This window comes from Leucoraja erinacea, chromosome 22 (assembly GCF_028641065.1).
Source record: "Leucoraja erinacea ecotype New England chromosome 22, Leri_hhj_1, whole genome shotgun sequence".
Taxonomy (NCBI): domain Eukaryota; kingdom Metazoa; phylum Chordata; class Chondrichthyes; order Rajiformes; family Rajidae; genus Leucoraja; species Leucoraja erinaceus.
This window is the reverse complement of record NC_073398.1, coordinates 27,050,069-27,071,727: the sequence shown is the minus strand read 5'-3', so window position 1 is coordinate 27,071,727 and position 21,659 is coordinate 27,050,069. Positions and strand designations below refer to the sequence as shown.

At 40.8% G+C, this 21,659-nt stretch overlaps 1 protein-coding gene and 1 long non-coding RNA gene across 2 annotated transcripts in view; both read left to right on the top strand.

Annotated features, from left to right (window-relative positions):
- Positions 1–5,160: 5,160 nt before the first annotated feature.
- Positions 5,161–21,659, top strand: part of tnpo3 (transportin 3) — a 66,935-nt gene continuing 50,436 nt past the window's right edge. The window contains exons 1-8 of the mRNA XM_055653284.1: positions 5,161–5,511; positions 10,348–10,548; positions 11,387–11,460; positions 11,961–12,117; positions 13,626–13,769; positions 14,386–14,561; positions 16,169–16,307; positions 17,684–17,830. Coding sequence (XP_055509259.1) covers positions 5,392–5,511; positions 10,348–10,548; positions 11,387–11,460; positions 11,961–12,117; positions 13,626–13,769; positions 14,386–14,561; positions 16,169–16,307; positions 17,684–17,830 — 1,158 coding nt within the window. The 5' untranslated portion in view covers positions 5,161–5,391. The remainder of the gene's footprint in view (positions 5,512–10,347; positions 10,549–11,386; positions 11,461–11,960; positions 12,118–13,625; positions 13,770–14,385; positions 14,562–16,168; positions 16,308–17,683; positions 17,831–21,659) is intronic.
- Positions 5,518–7,311, top strand: LOC129707873 (uncharacterized). The gene is made up of 2 exons (XR_008725248.1): positions 5,518–6,516; positions 6,638–7,311. It is a non-coding gene; the product is annotated as an uncharacterized LOC129707873 (long non-coding RNA).

Genomic DNA, 21,659 nt, shown 5'->3' with positions numbered 1-21,659 from the left:
ATAGTATTCTTAAGCTAACATAAATATTTGGAAACAGGTCACCAGGTCTGTGCTCTTTGAACAAGTTCAACAGATCTAATGACTTTAACTGTGCATTTACAAAATTTGCTTTATGTACTGAGGGTAAATGTTGCATTATTTTCCAAAATCATCACCATTAAAGGTCAGCAGGGTATTGCTCTGGTAAAGATAACGCTTTTTTCTCCACAACACTTTCAGACATGGTGAGATATTTCCACAAGAAATTAAAAATTTCTGCCAACTGCTTAACAACATTGAAGCGGACAGTTAATCCTGCTATAACATTGTCTACCAAAACTTAAAACACACACTTTCTGAAGTAGGCCTCTTCCGGCGTATCATCTGTGTCATTCATTTCCTCCAAGTTAGCATTTGGTGTGCTGTCATCATGCGGCCTTGCCCTCTTGCGCCTAACTCCACCACATCTAAGGGAGAGTTTTATTTCTATTTTTAGTCCTGACGCAACCGATTTAGGTTCATTCCACATGGATTTCCAGTTGTTTCGAACTTTTGTCAATTCTGTGAGGAGTGTTTCTATGTTTGCTACTTCAACATCTAGTGTGGCATCTCTAGCTTGGATGACCTTGTTGCAAATATCTATGCCAGCTAATATTTTGTACCACACAGCTGACATTAGCACACAGGCAAAAGATGTCACATATAATAAAATTCCATGGATGTAATTTCTTGTTTTGAACGTCAAATTTAGTTCTAGGTCCTCCAGTGCTAATTGAATGCCAGGCATTGAATGACAGCGGTCATCAAGAAGGCTCAGCAGCGGCTGCACTTCCTGAGGGTCCTCAGGAAGCACAACCTGGACTCTAACCTGCTGCTGACCTTCTACCGCTCGTCCATCGAGAGCCTGCTGACATACTGCATTACAGCATGGTATGGCAGCTGCACCATGGCAGACAGGGAGAGGCTTCAGAGGGTAACTAGGACAGCACAGAAGATCATTGGTTGCCCTCTCCCCTCCGTGATGGATATCTACACCTCCCGCTGCCTTAGCAGGGCAAAGAAGATCATCAAAGACAGCTCCCATCCTGCGTTTGGACTGTTCGACCTGCTGCCCACTGGAAGGTGCTATAGGTGCATCAAATCCAGGACAAATAGACTCAGGAATAGCTGTTTTCCGAAAATTATAACTATTCTTAATTCAAATTCACACATGCACTGACTTCACAGCCCAACACCCGGACTTCCATCTGTATATATGTATATAGCACCGCAGAATTGTGCACCTATCCCTCCCCCCCACCCCTTCTCCCTTGTTTTTGTTTTCTGTTTCTTGTTTTTTGTACTAAATTATATGTATGTACTGAGTACGAGCAGCTTTTAATTTCATTGTACATGTATAGTGACAATAAATGACATATCATATCATATCATATCAAGTGAGCTGCAAAAGGCTTGACCATCTTGTTTTAGACCTACCATGAAGAGAACCACCAATACGGTTTTGTACTAATTTCCACCGCTTAGGACTGGAACTGAACAGGTAGTACACAATTTGAATTGTTCCGAAAAGGGTTATTACTTCAGGTATGCATTCAGCATCATTTCCACATAAGTTGAGTGTGTGACAACATAAGGCGAAAAAATTGCTATCGAGCATTGTTCTTGTATTTTTGCTTGTGCGCCGTTGTATTTTCCAGCCATATTTGCCCTATTGTCATAGGCTAGAGCTCTACAATCACTGAGAGGAATAGCATATTCTTTCAATGTATCAGTTATCAACTGAGCAATTTCTTCCCCTCTTTTGTTGCTACAATCTGCAAACTTGAGAAATCTTTCTTGAATCTCACACTGTGTTTCTTTTAAAAGTACGTATCTCAAAAGTAATGTTGTTTGTTCAATATGGGAGGAATCTGGTGTGGCATCTACTATTACTGCAAAGTACTTTGCAGATTGCCTCTCAAGCAAAATGTGATGTTTCACAAGATTCAAGCACTCTGCAATAAATTCATTTTGTGAGTCAGGGGACATATAATGAACTTGAAGCTGCTCACTCTTTTTCTGTGACTCCTCTACACTTAGCGCATATTCCTGAAGGATGGGGTCCCACCTGGAGACCAGTTCAATGACTCATAAAACGTTTCCATTGCTTGAATTACCAATTCAATGGGATGAACCAGAAATGCAAGACCACGTTCTCCCAAGAAGAGTACAACATCGATGATGCGCTTTAAAAGATCGTACCTTTTTCACAGCTTCACTTTTTGATTGACGCTTCTAAGATGGCGTCTCGACTCCTGTGCCCCAGACAGCAGTTGCGCCTCTTCCAGTTCTCTTTGAAATTTCAAGCCAGGAAAACTTGACTACTTTTAATCTCTGTGACTATTGCCTTTTTTTTCCTTTTGTTTTGTGGATCCTGTAGGGACAAGTTTGCCGCCACTTCCCATTAGTCTGTTTTCCCCAGCCTTCAGCAAAATCCTGTGCATGAGTACCAGTGCAGATTTGGATGCTGACAGTGCTAGTCTAGTCTTGACTCGTTCTTTCATGTATTTTCTTTTCTGGGCTCCTGATTTGTGAGAATACAAAATAATCGACATGGAAAGCAATATAATGCTTGTTTCTGTTGACTCCAGCCAAACCAGTCTCTCACATGTAATTCTCCATTGGTGCTTTGAAATTTCAGTACGTTACTAAAACGTAAATTTTCAAAAGACCAGTACTGTCACGTCTGGCACCCACTCACTCACTCACTCACCCACACACACCCTCTCACACACTCATCGTCACACACCCACCCACTCACACAGACACCAACCCACACCCACTCACACCGACCCCCACTAGTCCTAGCCTGCTCAACCTCTCCCTATAGCTCAGGCCTCGAGTCATGGCAACATCCTCATAATTCTTTCTACATCTTTTTCCAGCTTGACAATATCTTTCCTATAACATGGTGCCCAGAACTGAACAATATATTCTGTATGTGGCCTCACTAATGTCTTATATAACTGCAACATGACCTTCCAGCTTCTTTACTCATATGTATTCTATACTACTATACTATTACTTTTAGTTTAGTTTACAGAGAGTGTGGAAACAGGCCCTTCAGCCCACCGGGTCCGCACCGACCAGCGATCCCTGCACACTTACACTATCCTACCTACACTAGGGACAATTTTACACGTACACCAAGCCAATTAACCTACAAACCTGTAATTCTTTGGAGTATGGGAGAAAACCCATGAAGGTTACCGGGAGAACATGCAAACTCCATACAGACAGCACCCGTAATCGTGATCAAATACGAGTCTCTGGTGCTGCAAGCGCTGTAAGGCAGCAACTCTACTGCTGTGCCAACGTTACTCTTCTACTTCTATACTATTATATACATTTATATATACTGAACTGTTTTTGTTGTTCATTATGGGTTTTACAGAGTACTATGTTTACCTATCAGTTCTATGTAAGAATTTCATTGTTCTGTTTCAGGTTCTGTTTAGGAGCAAGAAGGTCCTACTGCAATTGTACAGGGCCCTGATAAGACCGCACCTGGAATATTGTGTGCCATTTTGGCCTCCTACTTTGAGGAAGGACATTATTACTATTGAGGGAGTGCAGTGTAGTTTCACCAGGTTAATTCCCGGGATGATGGGATTGAGATATGATGAAAGAATGGGTCGACTGGGCTTGTATTCAATTTAGAAGGATGAGAGGGAATCTTATAGAAACATATAAAATTCTAAAGGATTGGACAGTCTAGATGCAAGAAAAATGTTCCTGATGTTGGGGGAGTCCAGAACCAGGGATCACAGTTTAAGAATAAGGGGTAGGCCATTTAGGACTGAGATGAGGAAAATCTTTTTCACCCAGAGTTGTGAATCTGTGGAATTCTCTGCCACAGAAGGCAGTGGAGGTCAATTGACTGGATGTTTTCTAGAGATAGTTGGATGTAGCCCTTAGGGTTAAAGGAATCAAGGGATATGGGGAAAAGGCAGGAACGGGATACTGATTTTAGATGATCAGCCATGATCACATTGAATGGCGTTGTTGGCTCGAAGGGTCGAATGGCCTATTATTTTTCAATGTTTCATGACAATAAAACGCTCGTGACTTGACATCCTACAATATTGTATTACATGAATGTGCTACATGATTGCAAGCCTTGCAGTTAAATGGGGACCCATCTATTCTCTCCAGAGGTGCTGCCTGGCCCGTTGAGTTACTCCAGCATTTTGTGTCTATCTTCGGTGTAATGCAGCATCTGCAGCTCTTTCCTACACCTTGCAGTTTTGTTTTCTCTGCTTTTAAATTTTATTATGTTGCTTTGCCAAGCTTAGTAATAATAATAATAATAATAATATTTTATTGTCATTGCACATAAGTGCAACAAGATTTGGTATGTAGCTTCCAACCGATGTCATAACATAAATAACTAATAAAATTTGGATTTAGATATCCTGACAACATGGATTGTAAAAAGAACAGTAAACAGTCAAAACAGTTCAACAGACTAAAGTGCAGATGTGGTACTAACATTAAATGTTTAATATCTGATGGAAAATAGTGTATCTTACGTTGCACTATTTTCCATCAGATATTAAACATTTAATGTTAGTACCAAAATGAATATCATCGTCAAAGGGAAGCCAATAACAAGTGTGGGCAGCGCCCACTTCTAGCCTCCATCCCTGCCACGCCAGACTTGACATCCTACAATACCGTATTACATGAATGTGCTACATGAATGCAAGCCTTGCATTTAAATGGGGACCCATCCCTTTTCTCCAGAGATGCTGCCTGGCCCGTTGAGTTACTCCAGCATTTTGTGTCTATCTTCGGTGTAATGCAGCATCTGCAGCTCCTTCCTACACCTTGCAGTTTTGTTTTATCTGCTTTTAAATTGTATTATGTTGCTTTGCCAAGCTTAGTATCTGACATTGCACTATTTTCCATCAGATATTAGAACAAAAATGAATATCATCGTCAAATGGGAAGCCAATAACAAGTGTGGGCAGCGCCCACTTCTAGCCTCCATCCCTGCCACGCCAACGTGGTCTGGGACGGGCTATTCCGGGCAATGATACTAGAGGAGCTATAGGATCTTAGATTCCGGGAGCAGAGACTCCGGGTCCATCATGCTCTTCCCTCCCCAGCCACTTCCTGTCTGCATGAAGTGACGGTCCGGTGTTCCAATCGGAGCGCTTGTTGTGTGAGGCCAAGTTCCGGTGTGGGCTCAATGGCGGCTCGGAGACGCTGTGAGGCGATTTAAATTTAAAGAACTGAATTTAAAAAATAGCCACAACTCCCGGAACGAACTAAGAGGCTCGCTGCGGGAGATCGAGCAGTTCCGGATCGAGAGTCTCACTTACTTCGCACCATAGCCGCAGCGGGGCGGCAGGCCCAGGCCCAGGCGCCATGGCCGTGGACAGGCCCTCGCTCACTGTCGTCTACCAGGCCGTCAAAGCGCTTTACCACGACCCCGACCCTGCCGGCAAGGAGCGCGCTTCCGTGTGGCTCGGCGAGTTCCAGAGATCGGTAAGGGGACGTGGTGGAAGGAGGGAAGTGAGCGCGGTGAAGGAGGCCCGCCCGGTTTTAACTCGGGCCCGGGCCTCCCACACACAGGGAGGCAGAGGCGGAAATAAACGTCGCGCTAGAGCAGCGAGACCGCTAGTTAGCAAACTTTATTGTGTTCAAAACAACTTTATTTTAATGTCAAATAGTTGAGACCATTGAAAGGTGTCACCAATGGAAGGTACAAACTGTGATGATGAAGCCAGAGGGCTCCTCCTCCATCTTAGTAACTTAACAATTATTATTATTACATTAGTCCTTAAATGAAAGATCATCTGAAAACTCTCATTTCATAGTTTAAAATAGAAGGAAACGTTAAAGGAAATCGCATGCGATTAGTTTGAATTTAATGTCAATAGTTTAGTTTTATATTTCACCATCTGAAAATTAATATTGCTGATTTGTTAAAATTAAAGAGGCAATGTTCTAATTTTGGCTCCAACTGAATGAAGGTCATTAGATAAAGCTTGTGATCTACTTTTATGGTAATAATTATACATCTGATAATTAGTCTAAAAGTCTCGAGTAAATTAAATTTTTAAAAATGGTGCTAGTATTAGTGAACGAAAAAAATCTGTAAGGTCTGTTTGAACATTTAATGAATGTTAGTCTAAGAGGCTGAAAATAATCAAATAAAAATGGAGACAAGGTTTACCAATAGTGTAGCCTGAGGAAAAGAAAGCCCATTTTAAGAACCAAACATTTGACAAGTTATCCTCAACCATATGAGAATGAGCTGGGATCATTTTAAGCAACATTGGTAGTTGGATAGAAGAATTAACCTTTAAGATTCTGATGATGGATTAACCTGAAATGTTAATGCTGTTTCTTATCTCACAGTTGCTGTATGACCTGCTGGGTAGCTCCAGTTCCTCTTCCCCCACAGATGCTGTTCAACCCACAGTGTTCCTCCAGCAGATTTTGTTGCTCCAGATTGCAGCATCTGCAGTCAGCATTATTATTTGTTAGGTTACACAGAAAAGCTGGAGAAACTCAGCGGGTGCAGCAGCATCTATGGAGCGAAGGAAATAGGCAACGTTTCGGGCCGAAACCCTTCTTCAGACTGAGACTGAGACTTATTATTTGTTAGGTTTTGTATGTCTTCATATTTTTTTGGCTTTGGGATATTCTGAGGAGAGAAAATCAAAAATATCCAACTTTTTAAAGAGTTATTTTCACAGCTACACTGTAAAATGCACACAAAATCAACTTGAAGTATCTTACGATGTTGGGATGATTAAATAAGTAGAAACCAGAGAAATTGAAACGGTTTACGAATTTACTAAGGTACACTATGGATTGTTATCGAAGGTGCGTAAAATTTTAACAAAATGTTGCTGGGGAGAAGGAGAGACGTTTCAGTGAAGGGAAAATTGTAAATTTGAAGTCAAAACCACAGTTCTATATCAGTTAGTCTGGTGTAATAATAAACAATGTGTAAAAGGAAGGGAAAATGGATGGGGAGAAATATGGCTTAAAAATCCATGTGATAGGAGGGAGAACACGCAAACTCCAGATAGACAACACCAGAGGTCAGATTTGAATTTGAGCTGTGCCAGAATGCTATCACAAATAATCGATAAATAAGAATGAATACAAAATATAATTAATTGTTCTCAACATGTGTATATTACTCCAATAAATAAAGCTCCCATAGTCACAATGTCCAATCTGGGGATGAATTTAAATTAAAAAAAACCCACCCAATTGTACGAGAGGCGTATAATGTTGAAGAACAATTGGTATAATCTTAGAAATCAGAAAGGGATGACTGAAAAATTGAAAATGGGTGAAAGTAAAGACAGTGCAGATTAGCATGAAATATAATTGATTGGAAGAACTTTTGCAGGTACCGAGAAGGGAGAATAAATATGGATCCCTCAGATACTGAAGTAAGATAAATTATAATGGGGAATAAGGAAATAAATGACAACTTGAGCTGCTACTCTACGTAGTAGCTGACTTAAATAGTTATCCAGAATTACAGGAAAACAGTCTATCATAACATAATCAATATTTGGAAATTAGAAGAATATTGCAAAATGTGTTGGCAGTTTCCTTGGACCCAATGGCCTATGATCTTGGAATATAGATCATAGTTGAGAGATGATGGGTGCATTGGTACTGATCTTTTGCACTCTTCAAATTCCGGAAAGATGCTAATAGGTTAGTCAATAGACGTAACTATTATTTAGCAGGGAAGGAGGGAGGGAGAAAATGCAAGCCATTTTGCCAAATCATAATTAATAGAGAAAATACTTGGAGCCATTTTAAAAGCTGATAAAACACCACTCTGAAAAATTACTTCTGGCAGAACCATCCCTTTTATGAATTGAATTGAAAACTGTTTTGGACTGTTCGTTATTTTTTTTGGATAATTTATTAGGGAATAATGCTCTAAAGAAGATGGCAAGAGTTTACAAAGATAAGTGTATCCAAAAGAAAGTGATGATAAAATAGAAGGTTACTTATTTTGGTTGCAGGAAAATAACCATTTTTGGTGAACCGTTAAATGTTTCAGGGAATTAGATGACCTTGTATATAAAAGACTAAAGTTAATGTGTAACTACAACAATTAAGAAGCCAAATGAGCTGCTGGTCTTTATTACAGGAGAGTGAGTGAGTAAATCTTACTGCATTCGTGCTGGGCTTTGGTAAGGCAAGTACAAGAGTACTGTGTTGAGTTTTAATACTGAGCAATGAAATGAAACTGGATTTGAAACCAAAATCTAAATGCTGGAAGAAGGCAGCTAGACAAGCAGTATCTGTGGAAAGAGAAACTAGTTAATAGCTCAATTCAAGGATCCTCCCTCGAGAAAGAATGGATAGGGCAGAAGCCAAAACGTTAACTAGTTGCTCTTTCTACAGATGCTGCTTGACTAGCTGATATCTTCCTGCTTCCTTAAAGTCACTTTACAAATAGTGTTGTTTTCATAGCCAGGCACCTAAGGATCTGAATTTACCTAAGGATCCTGGTTAAGAGGCCAACACACTATTATTTGGTGTTCTCAGATAATCTTTTTGTTTTTGGTCACTATTTATGATTGAGAGCATTTTAACAAAGGTTCAACAGAGTGATTTCTGTGGGATGGTTCATTTATTATATGAGGGCCTTGAGTTTGGGGAAAAATGTGAGGTGATCTGATTAAAATATGCAGATTTTCTAAGGGCCCTGATGGGGTAAATTTGGGGATGAAGATATCCGATTTGAACCAGACGTCCCAGTCTCAAATAAAGGGAAAATCAGAAAGCTGAAGATGCTGGAGAAACAAAGGCAGCATCTACAGAAAGAGAAATAGGGACAACTTTTCAGGTTGAACTGGATTAGAACTAAATTTCCTATTCAGGGCCGAAATGAGAAGAAATGTGATCATCCTTCAGAATCTTTGGAATTTTTCGCCCCACGAAGACAGTGGAGAGACTCGGTTACTGGGTATATTTAGCAAAGGGGGCTTCTTCAGGAAAGTATCACCGAGATAAAAGATCACTTGTTATGCTATCAAGTTGCAGAGCAGGCATGAATGGCCCAGTATTTCAAATTCTTATGTTCCCAGCTATAGGGCGATTTCACCAAAGGTCAAATGAGCGTAGATCCCCCCTCACGTGACCGAAAATTTTAACTGGAGGACATATGTCAGATCGGTACATGTAAGTGAATGGGGAAACACGCACTTTCCCACCCGTTAAAAACATGGAAAACGGCGGATTTTTGACCTGAAATTTTCTGTGCTAGTCGGGGTGACCGTGAAGCACAGCGACCTAAATTTTCAGGCAAAAAAAAAGATAGAAAGTAAGGTAATTACAAGAGGGAACTGAAGGTAGAAAGCAGCGGAAGTGAACAGCTGACATTTGCCGTGGTGATTTTAAGATCCAAAATATCGGGAATTATCGCGTTTGCTCGCTGAATTTCATCAAAAGTAAGGCATTATTAACTTACTTTTGATGAAATTCAGTGAGCAAACGCGATAATTCCCGATATTTTGGATCTTAAAATCACCACGGCAAATGTCAGCTGCTCACTTCCGCTGCTTTCTACCTTCAGTTCCCTCTTGTAATTACCTTACTTTCTATCTTTTTTTTTGCCTGAAAATTTAGGTCGCTGTGCTTCACGGTCACCCCGACTAGCACAGAAAATTTCAGCTCAAAAATCCGCCGTTTTCCATGTTTTTAACGGGTGAGAAAGTGCGTGTTTCCCCATTCACTTACATGTACCGATCTGACATATGTCCTCCAGTTAAAATTTCGGTCACGTGAGGGGGGATCTACGCTCATTTGACCTTTGGTGAAATCACCCTATAGACGGTTGTAGAAAAGAGTTCCAAACTTTAATCGTGCTTTGCATAGAAGTGTTCTATTCCTCAACTCTTAAAATCTGGTTCTTTTTTAATTTCTTAGAATATGATCTTGTTGAAATGTATCCAATGCTTTTCATCACTTTGTGGCATCATAAAGATCTTAACTGTCAGTGCACAGTTGTGGGCATTATAAACTCTTAAAATTGAATCCATACCAATGCAACATTTGACAGGTACCATGATACCTATTAGTACAATGCATGTTTATCTTGAGATAATTTCTGTAATATTTAGATATGGGAAAACAATCAATTTTTGTGATTGTTTATCATACAATTGAGGTGAAACAAAGTTTGTTATTTCCCCAAAACTCAGTTGATTAAGAAGTCTATGAGATATTTTTGAGTGAATTGTGCCTTAATGCTTGCATGGATTAAATACCTTGACATTTCTGCTTTTTTTTAAATTCCCCCCCCCCCCCCTTTCCTCAACCCTCCCACTGCAGATGTTTGCTTGGGAGATTGCAGATCAGCTGCTTCAGTTGCAGCAAGAGGTGGAGCTCTGCTACTTTGCAGCTCAGACAATGAAGATGAAGATTCAGACCTCATTTAATGAACTTCCTCCTGAAACACATGCCTCCCTACGAGACTCACTACTCACCCATATTCAGAATTTGAAGGACGTGTCCCCTGTGATTGTTACACAGGTCAGTTTTAGATAAGAAGGATTACCTAACAATCCCTTCTCTGAGTTATTGTATAAGTTATTTGAGGGTGATACTCAACTAATTCCTTTCAGTATTTATTTAAAAATAGCTATTTTGTTCTGTTTACTCAATGGTCTGAAGTCCCTACCTGTAGCAAGATGACATTTCTCAATTAAGTATGTTTTTTCCTTGTATGCTGCTGGCAAGTAGTTATTCAAAAAGGTTATTCAACTTTACTTTATTAAGCAATTGTTTCCTTGCACAGCGAGTCAGTTTTACAAAGCTCTAAAATGCACCATGGGGAAACTGCAATTGAGCTACAATTGCATTTATATTCTCCTAAACTGAGTAAAGAGCCAGACCTAGGGAGAAATAGATAGAGCCAGATATTGTAAGATGATCACGGACAACAGGGAACATTTTGATAAACATATTGCCAAATATGAAATGTTTCAATTTTCTTGGTTTGCGTTCTCCTTCCCCAGATTTGGCAAATACTGTCTTCTTCAGTATGGGAAGCGATATAACATTAAAGAACTGTTGACCCTTATTGATTAAGCCTTGATTTCCCGTGGTTATCAAAAGATTATTAGCAGATTCCCTCAACTTCTCCCCATCCTTTTGGGGACGCATGTGGCCCAGATAAAACTGTTCCCTGCAGGCTTAATTGAGGCCTGTTGTCCACTCGATTGAAGAATGACTGTTTTTTGAATTGTGGAATAGAAATTGTCAGTTGAATTAAGAGTAGTAACTTGAAGTTGGTTCAACCTTGGTACCTGAGTTTTGTTTGTAGAATGAATGTTTTTAATTCAGGTACTGATAATTTTTCTCTCTTCAGCTGGCTCTGGCGATTGCAGATCTTGCCCTGCAAATGGCTTCATGGAAAGGATGCGTGCAAATGCTAACTGAAAAGTAAGTGACTATTTGTTTGGTGCAATTTCATGGGAAAGCGGAAGGAGCTACTTCCTGGTCAGGGTGGGGCAACAGTAACAAAGAATATTCCCTCCAGTTACTTCCCCTCTCCTAGCATCATCCCACATGGGGAAGGTGGTAGGTAATCAGCAGCCTGTTCATCCATTGCATCGAATGAGGAGAAAAAAAGATACTTCACTTTGCATGTGCTTTTCCATGTGTTAAGCAAACTTTGTGATTCTCTGAATGTGTGCTAATAACTAGGAAGGCCTCACTGTACAAAGAGATCTCTCCTAAATAAACCACGATTTTCATTCCAATTATGCTTCTAAGATATGCATTTAAATCCTTTTATTTAGGTCTTGAAATGTACAGATGAAACCACAGGCAAATTTGAGGAGGGTGTGGTGACATGTAATTGTCAATATACAAGCAAACTGGTTGGTTCTGTGTGCTTGTAATTAAGACATGGCACTGATTCATTGTTGCTTTAATTTCAGGTATGGCAATGACCCATCATCCCTATCCTTCTTGTTAGAAATCTTAACTGTGCTCCCAGAGGAGGTTCACAGTCGCTCGCTTCGAATTGGAGCTAACCGCCGCACTGAAATAATCGAGGACCTGGCATACTCCTCAAGCACAGTGGTATCCATGTTGGTATGTATGTAATGTTAATACCTGGAGCATATAGAATGTTTAGAAATAATTGTGTTGGAAGGAACTGCAGATGCTGGTTTAAACTGAAGATAGACACAAAATGCTGGAGTAACTCAGTGGGACAGGCAGCATCTCTGGGGGGGAGGGATAGGTGATCATTTGGGTCGAGACCCTTCTTCAGACTGATGTCGGGGGAGAGGGAGATAATTAGATAAGGAAGTGTAAGGTGTGAAAACAGGACAAAGTTAGATAGGTACATGGATAGGACAGGTTTGGAGGGATATGGACCAAGCGCAGGCATGTGGGACTAGTGTGGCTGGGACATGTTGGCCGGTGTGCGCAAGTTGGGCCGAAGGGCCTGTTTCCACACTGTATCATTCAAATCTCTATGACTAAAGGGGATGATCAAGGAAAATGTTGAATAGATCATTGTTGGCTAGGAGAAGGTAACAAAGCAAACAGCTACAGTGTAATCGGGGGCAATCAGACTGATCGGAGAACTGGGAAGAGGGAGGGATGGAGGGAGAGGGAAAGCAAGGGTTTCTTGAATTTAGAGGTCAATATTCATACCGCTGGGCTGCAAGCTGCCCAAGCGAAATATGAGGTGCTGTTCCTCCGATTTGCATTGGGCCTCACTCTGACAATGGAGGAGTCCCAGGACAGAAAGGTCAGTGTGGGAATGGGAGGGGGAGTTAAATAAAGATTTGTTCTGTCTAATTAAGAAGAGAACCTTTTAATTTTATGCCTTTGTATAAATGTTATTTCTTTCTTTGCTGTCTCAATCTTCCTGGGTAGGGAGTTTTAAAGAACAACTACTTCTAGGTGACAACATTTCTTCTCAACTCAGTGTTGAATGGTTGACCCTTTAATTTGAAATACTGACCAATTAATTGTAAGTGCTTGTGCAGGAAAATTTCGCTGAAAGAATCATTTCTATTATGAGAATATTGTATGTTTCAAAGAGAGAATTTTTCATTCCCATCTTGTTTAGAGCATGGGCCCTGCCATCTCAACATCTCCTACCATTAGTTCCTCCTTTCAAGAATTAATCTGGTGAACTTCCATTGGGTGAAGAAATAAATAACCATCTCCTTTTGGCAAACTTTCTTCTACAGTGAATTGTTGAGGTGAATTATATAAATGCATAGGTGGAGATTACGAATTACAAGTCAGATTGAGTACGAAAGAACCGAGAAGAGTTAAATTAAAAGTTAGAGGAAGAAATAGAGGAGGCTGTCATGGAGCCTAAACTTCTGCAAGACCTGATAGCTTATTTAGGCCTGTCTTTATATAGCATTTGAATATTTTATGTTTGTGTAAGTTTTGGATGTGATTTAGTTGATCCACTCAATGTTTGAACAGGTGGACCATGTGAAGTGTGTATGTGAATTTAAACCAGAGTGTAAGCAACCATTTGCAGTCCCCTGCGTGCATTCCTATCTTTATCAAATCGGGAAAGTATTTTGCATTGCCATGAAAATCCATAATGGCCACCTCTTATTCCCTAGACAGCCTGCACAGAGAGCTGTGGCAACGAGGAGAAGACTCTGATGAAAGTGTTCCGATGCTTGGGCAGCTGGTTTAACCTGGGTGTTTTGGATAGCAACTTCATGGCAAATAACCGACTATTGCTAATCCTTTTTCAGGTTTTGGTGAGTTCTTCAATGCAAACTGCCTAGTTGCAATCTGTACAGTTTACCGATGTAGAACAAGTGTGAAGGATCCATGTTTATTGAACTGAAATTCCACTTCCGTTATTAGAGAGTTGCTGAATTATAACAAACAATATATGACCGTTATTTAACATAGCTGGAATGGTTTAACATTTCAACCCAAATAAGGTTCAGATGGTCAATAGTTGACAGAAGATCCCTGTTATTTTTGGGATGCCCATGTTAAAATAAAAAATATTCATGACATCACTTTACCTCAGGTTGACTTTTTTTGCTCGTTCTCAATTATATCGCCATTGCTTGGTTGACGCCACAAATGGTAGTACAAGCATTGCTTTACAGCCACTTAACAAATGTATGACCATCTGTGTGGCAGGTTCTTAAAGTAGATGATTGGCACACACAATTCTCCCTGTTCCTGTCCCGTCAACATAGATTTTTTTTCACTCATTGACTTGTGCATGCATGAGCTCAATTCTTGTTCTAGCAACTAAATCCGTTCTTCACAATTTTCAGTGATGGTCATTGTTTGTTAACCAGGGGTGTGATCTCTGCTTGCTTCTCCCATACTAACTGAGGAATTCCTTTCTTCCAGCAACGTGATGAAACATCGACAAACCTGCACGAGGCTGCATCAGACTGTGTCTGTTCAGCGTTGTATGCCATTGAGAATGTGGAGACAACAATACCGTTAGCTCTGCATCTGTTTCAGGGTGTTCTAACTCTAGAATCTGCATATCATATGGCTGTGGCACGTGAGGATCTTGATAAGTAAGAATGTTTAAAACTTGACATAATCTGACGTGTCATTGGGCATTGGTGGTTCTGATTTGAACTAGGAGAGGTTTACGATGGGCATTGTTGCAACATTGACATAGTTGTTGAATACCTGGGCAGGTAACTCAAATCTGTGAACTGATGATATGAAATCATGAGTTCTAATCCAATTGCAAGAGAAGGGGCAATTTAAATTGTTACTACAACCTGCACATTAAAAAATGGCGCTTATGAACATATTTTTTTAAATTAAAATGCATCTATATTCATTAGGGGGTGCTTTTTATTTGTTAATGGTAAAACTGAAAGATACAATCTTTAATTTTATGTGACTGAACCATGACCGTGTGGTGGACTGTTAAACTGAACCGTGCACATTGCTCAGAGGACGGCATGGTGAATCAGCGGTAGAGTTGCTGCCTTGCAGCACTGGAGACCTGGGTTCGATCCCGACGGCAGGTGCTGTCTGGACGTTCTACCCGCGACCGCGTGGGTTTTCTCAGAGATGTTCGTTTTTTCCCCACACTCCAAAGACGTACAGGATTGTGGGTTAATTGGCTTGGGTTTGTGTAAATTGTCCGTAGTGTGTGTGGGATAGTGTTAATGTGATCGCAGGTGTGGTGTGGACTCAGTGGGCTGAAGGGCCTGTATCTCTAAACTAAGACAGCCCAGTATCATCTTAGAAACATAGAAATTAGGTGCAGGAGTAGGCCATTCGGCCCTTCGAGCCTGCACCGCCATTCAATATGATCATGGCTGATCATCCAACTCAGTATCCCGTACCTGCCTTCTCTCCATACCCCCTGATCCCCTTAGCCACAAGGGCCACATCTAACTCCCTCTTAAATATAGCCAATGAACTGGCCTCAACTACCCTCTGTGGCAGAGAGTTCCAGAGATTCACCACTCTCTGCGTGAAAAAAGTTCTTCTCATCTCGGTTTTAAAGGATTTCCCCTTTATCCTTAAGCTGTGACCCCTTGTCCTGGACTTCCCCAACATCGGGAACAATCTTCCTGCATCTAGCCTGTCAAACCCTTAAGAATTTTGTAAGTTTCTATAAGATCCCCTCTCAATCTTCTAAATTCTAGAGAGTATAAACCAAGTCTATCCAGTCTTTCTTTATAAGACAGTCCTGAGATCCCAGGAATCAGTCTGGTCTTCTCAAGAGCATTTTGAAATGTACACTTTCCTGCCTTTTATGCCAATATAATTTTATAATTCTGATTTGAGGGATGTGGGTACTCTTTAGACCCAGAATGTGAATCTGAAATTCTCTGCCACAGAAGGCAGTGGAGGCCAATTCGCTGGATGTTTTCAAGAAAGAGTTAGATATAGCTCTTGGGGCTAACAGAATCGAGGGATATGGGGGGAAAGCAGGGACGTGGTACTGATTTAGGATGATCAGCCATGATCATATTGAATGGCGGTGCTGGCTCGAAGGGCCAAATGCCCTACTCCTGCTCCTATTTTCTGTTTCTATGCAGGCAATAATATATTTTTATTTTGTAATTCCCTGGTTTAATTTCTTTTAAGAGGTATTTTGAAGGAAGAAATTTTACTTTATAATTCTTGCTGATTTCTAGCCATCCTTCTATTGCAGAGTTTTAAATTACTGTCGGATTTTTACTGAGTTATCTGAGACGTTTTTGGAGGTGATCGTGCAGACCCCAGGGCAAGGGCTTGGAGACCTGCGGACACTGGAACTATTACTGATTTGTGCAGGGCATGCACAATATGAGGTAGGAGTTGCAGCATGGTGACGGGCAATGATCTTATCTTTTTATTCATCCTGTTCTGAAAGTGTGGAGATGAGATGAACTGCTCAATTTTACCCCAGCCAAGGTGCGTTATCGTATGCATGTGTCTGATAGTGAAGTATTGAGGTTTCAATCCTAATTACAGCCACGTTTTGCCCAACCTGCTGCAGATTATGTTGTAGGAGACCTCGTGGGTTTTTCTAATTTTCTCGGCAGTGTTGAATTGTTGTGGAATCCTTTCTATGGTGACTGTGCTGACTTTCCTTTAACTGAGGTTGGCAGTCCAAGTTCTCTGACCTTGAATGCAAAAATAAAAGCTCTGATCCTTTGAAACATGAGCATATTAAGCTGGTAGGTGGAGGGGAAGAGTCGGTGAAGGGCAGCTTGGAAGCGTGTACCACCAGCCTCAGAATCTGCTTCTTCCTCTCTGTTATCAGGCTTTTGAATGAACCACATAAAGCTACTGTTCAAATTCACCTCTATCCATTGAGGACATTGAACTTTGTCTCTGGATCTATTGTGTTACAATGCTGAGAACTATATTTTGCGCTCTGTATCTTTCCTTTTGCTCTACTTATAGAACTTTATTTATCCCAGGATGGAAATTGTACTCTAGTTTGGCTTGATTATATTATATGATTTGATTGGATAGCACGCAAAATAAGGTTTTTCACTGTGAACCTCAAAGCAGGTAACAATAATAAACTGTGCAACATTAGGGTTGTTTTTGGAGAGAGTTGCACTGCTGAAAAAAAGGTTTACACTGATATTGTGACTTTCATGAGCATGGAATATTGCAAACTTGTTGAGCAGTTAAAACTTTTTGACAGTGCAATGATTCCTGTCAGATACTGTAACCACTGTTTAGAGCACAGTGCTTCCTCCCAACCATGTCGGTCTTGACCCAATATTTGTTACCAAATAAGGTTGAAATGTGCGCCAGACTTTCTAATGAATCTTATAAATGGTTTGTAGAGAACTAAACAATGATCTAAATCCATAGTTCAGGTGACAAAAACAGATAAAGCTGTTCAATTTCTGCTTTTGTTTTAAGATTTATCTTGTTTTTGATTTTCATCTACTAAGTCTCCAATTTACGTCTCATGTCCAAAACATTTCTGATTTTTACAATACTGACAAAGGTTGTGTAAAATAAATTGGAGTTAAAGGAGGCTGTAAATATTTCACTGATGACCTCTGTATATTTTGGAAGTAGTGATCTTAGAATGCCTGGTACGAAGTGTATTCTTGTCAGTAACGTTCACTCCTTGACTTTGTTTAAAAATTGGATGAATTGTAAATTATTTTGAAGTGATTAGTGTCCTGTTTCTCTGGTTGCTGATTTCCTTTTCACCCAGGTAGCAGAAATCAGCTTTAACTTCTGGTACAGATTGGGAGAGTATCTGTACAAAATGAGTGATCCATCACGCCATGCTGTCTTTCGTCCTTACATCCAGCGACTGCTTCATGCCTTGGCCCGACACTGCCAGCTAGAACCAGATCACGTAAGTTTTTAAAGAGTTAACATGATTTTTTTTAAACTGAGTAACCAGATTTGAGAAGAGAATATTTTGGAATCTGGATAAAATTCATTTGAGTTCTTCCCTTATCAGGAGAATATTTAAATAAAAAAAAGAATTCTACATTGGAGTTTCCAGTTATATCTGCAGTCCTATCTTCTTCACAAAGTGCTCTATTCATCCATGTGAATCTGGGAATAGTTGTTAGAAACATAGAAAATAGGTGCAGGAAGAGGCCATTCGGCCCTTCAAGCCAGCCCTTAATTGTGATCATGGCTGATCGTCCCCAATCAATAACCTGTGCCTGCCTTCTTCCCATATCCCTTGATTCCACTAGCCCGTAGAGCGTTATCTAACTCTTAATTACATCCAGTGATTTGGCCTCCACTGCCCCCTCTGGCAGGGAATTCCATAAATTCATAACTCTCTGGGTGAAAACGTTGTTTTTTCTCACCTCGGTCTTAAATGACCTCCCCTTTATTCTAAGACTGTGGCCCCTGGTTCTGGACTCGCCCAATATTGGGAACATTTTTCATGCATCTAGCTTGTCCAGTCCTTTTATAATTTTATATGTTCCTATAAGATTTCCCCCCCCCCATCCTTCTAAACTCCAGTAAATACAATCCTAGTGTTTTCAATCTTTCCTCATATAACCGTCCCGCTGTCCCAGGGACCAATCTCGTGAACCTACGCTGCACTGCCTCAATCACAAGGATGTCCTTCCTCAAATTCGGAGACCAAAACTGTACACATTACTCCAGGTGTGGTCTTACCAGAGCCCTATACAACTGCAGAAGAACCTCTTTACTCTTATACTGAAATCCTCTTGTTATGAAGGCCAACATTCCATTAGCTTTCTTCACTGCCTGCTGTACCTGCACGCCAACTTTCAAGGTACAAGGACACCCAGGTCCTGCTGTACCTCTCCCTTACCTAATCTAACCCCATTGACATAATAATCTGCCCCCTTGATTTTGCCACCAAAGTGGATAACCTCACATTTATCTATATTATACTGCATCTGCCATGCATCTGCCCACTCACTCAACCTGTCCAGGTCACCCTGCAACCTCCTAACATCCTCTTTACAGTTCACCAGCCACCCAGCTTTGTGTCATCAGCAAACTTGTTAGTGTTGCTCCTAATTTCTTCTTACAAATCAATAATATATATGGTAAACAGTTGCGGCCCCAACACCGAGCCTTAAGGCACTCCACTCGCCACTGCCTGCCATTCTGAAAAGGACGCGTTCACTCCTACTCTTTGCTTCCTGTCTGCCAACCAATTTTCTATCCACGTCAACACCCTACCCCCAATATCATGTGCTCTAATTTTAGTTGCCAGTCTCCTGTGCGGGACCTTATCAAAGGCTTTCTGAAAGTCTAGATACACTACATTCACTGGCTCCCCTCATCCATTTTACTCGTCACATCCTTAAAAAATTCCAGAAGATTAGTCAAGCATGATTTCCCTTTCATAAATCCATGCTGACTTGGACTAATCCTTTTACTGCTATCCAAATGCCCCATTACTACCTCTTTAATAATTGACTCCAGCATCTTTCCCACCACCGCAGTCAGGCTAACTGGTCTGTAATTCCCCGTTTTCTCTCTCGCTCCTTTCTTGAAAAGTGGGATAACATTAGCTATCCTCCAGTCCACAGGAACAGATCCTGAATCTATTGAATATTGGTAAATGATCACCTATGCGTCCACTATTTCTAGAGCCACCTCCCTGAGGACCCTGGGATGCATACCATCAGGCCCAGGGGATTTATCGTCCTTCAGTCTCATTAGCCTACCCAATACTATTTCTCACCTAATGAAAATTTATTTCAGTTCCTCTACCCCCTTAGATCCTCTGTCCTCCAGTACTTCTGGGAGATTGTTTGTGTCTTCCTTAGTGAAGACAGATCCGAAGTACCTGTTCAACTCGGGTTGGGAGATTTTTGATTTGTGATGTAATTGCAATGAAAACCCTGTTCATGAACCAACTGTTTCCAGCTGGTCTCATTAGGTTAAAATACATGACATCTTTATTTTTATCTCTTCTCTGAATTGTTACGATCAGTTGTGAAATCCCAATTGGCTCATTTGTTTGAAAGATCTGCCTTGCATCTGGGCTGTCCCCTTATCTATCTGACTGATCTATGGCTGCCTTTCATTCTCAATTCTGTTATATTCCTTCCAGACTCACCATTGTGTGCTGTCACCTAGCAATTAAGTCAGATACAGTACCCTCCATATTGTTTGGGACGAAGACCCAGCACTTATTTATTTGCCTCTGTACTCCACAATTTGATATTTGTAATAGAAAAAAAATCACGTGGTTAAAGTGCACATAGTTAGATTTTAATAAAGGCAATTTTTATACATTTTGGTTTCACCATGTAGAAATTGCAGCTGTGTTTATACATAGTCGCACCATAATCTTTGGGACACATGGTTTCGCAGGTGTTTGTAAATGCACAGGTGTGTTTAATTGCCTCCTTAATGCAAATATAAGAGAGCTCTCAGCGCCTAGTCTTTCCTCCTGTCTTTCCATCATCTTTTGAAACGTTTTTTGCTATTGATCAATATGAGCACCAAAGTTGTGCCAATGAAAGTCAAAGAAGCCATTATGAGAAACACGAATAAAACTCTTAAGAGACATCAGCCAAATCTGAAGCTTATCAAAATCAACTGTTTGGAACATCATTAAGAAGAGTACTGGTGAGCTTACTAATCGCAAAGGGACTGGCAGGCCAAGGAAGACCTCCACAGCTGATGGCAGAAAAATTCACTCTATAATAAAGAAAAATCCCCAAATACTTTTCCAACACATCAGAAACATTTCACAGGAGTCAGGTGTGGATTTGTCAATGACCACTGTCCGCAGAAGACTTAATGAACATAAATACAGAGGCTATACTGCAAGACGCAAACCAATGGTTAGCAGCAAAATAGGATGGCTAGATGGCAAGAGCAAAGTATGGAGGAGAGAAGGAACTGCCCAAGATCCAAAGCATACCACCTCATTTGTGAAACACGGTGGTGGCCTGGGCATGTATGGCTGCTGAAGATACTGCCTCACTTATCTTCATTGATGATACAACTGCTGATGGTAGTAGCATGATAAATTCTGAAGTGTACAGACACATCGTATCTGCTCAAGTTCAAACAAATTCTTCAAAACCCATTGGCCGGCGGTTCATTCTACAGCAAGACAATGATCATGAACATACTGCTAAAGCAACAAAGGAGTTTTTCAAAGCTAAAAAATTGTCAATTCTTGAGTGGCTGTCAATCACCTGATCTGAACCCAATTGAGTATGCCTTTTATATGCTGAAGAGAAAACTGCAGCGGGGACTAGCCCCCAAAACAAGCATAAGCTAAAGATGGCTGCAATACCTGCCTGGAAATGCATCACCAGAGAAGACACCCAGCAACTAGTGATGTTCATGAATCTCAGACTTCAAGCAGTCATTGCATGCAAAGGATATGCAGCAAAATACTAAACATGCCTACTTTCATTTACATGACATTGCTGTGTCTCAAACATAATGGTGCCCTGAAATGGGAAGACTATGTATAAACACTGCTGTAATTTCTACTGTGCTGGTGAAACCAGTGGCGACCAGGAATAGACTGGTTGACAACCAAGAATAGGGTGGTGACGACTGGAGAGACAGTGGACAGCTCGGAAAGACGGCACATGCAGACGACCTATAGTGACCCCGTCAGGCAGCAGGAGCTGGGCCAGTGCAACATCCTGATAAAACCACCTCCACCCATCAAGGAGTTTGATAGTAGAGAGCAACTCCTGAAAGAGGTG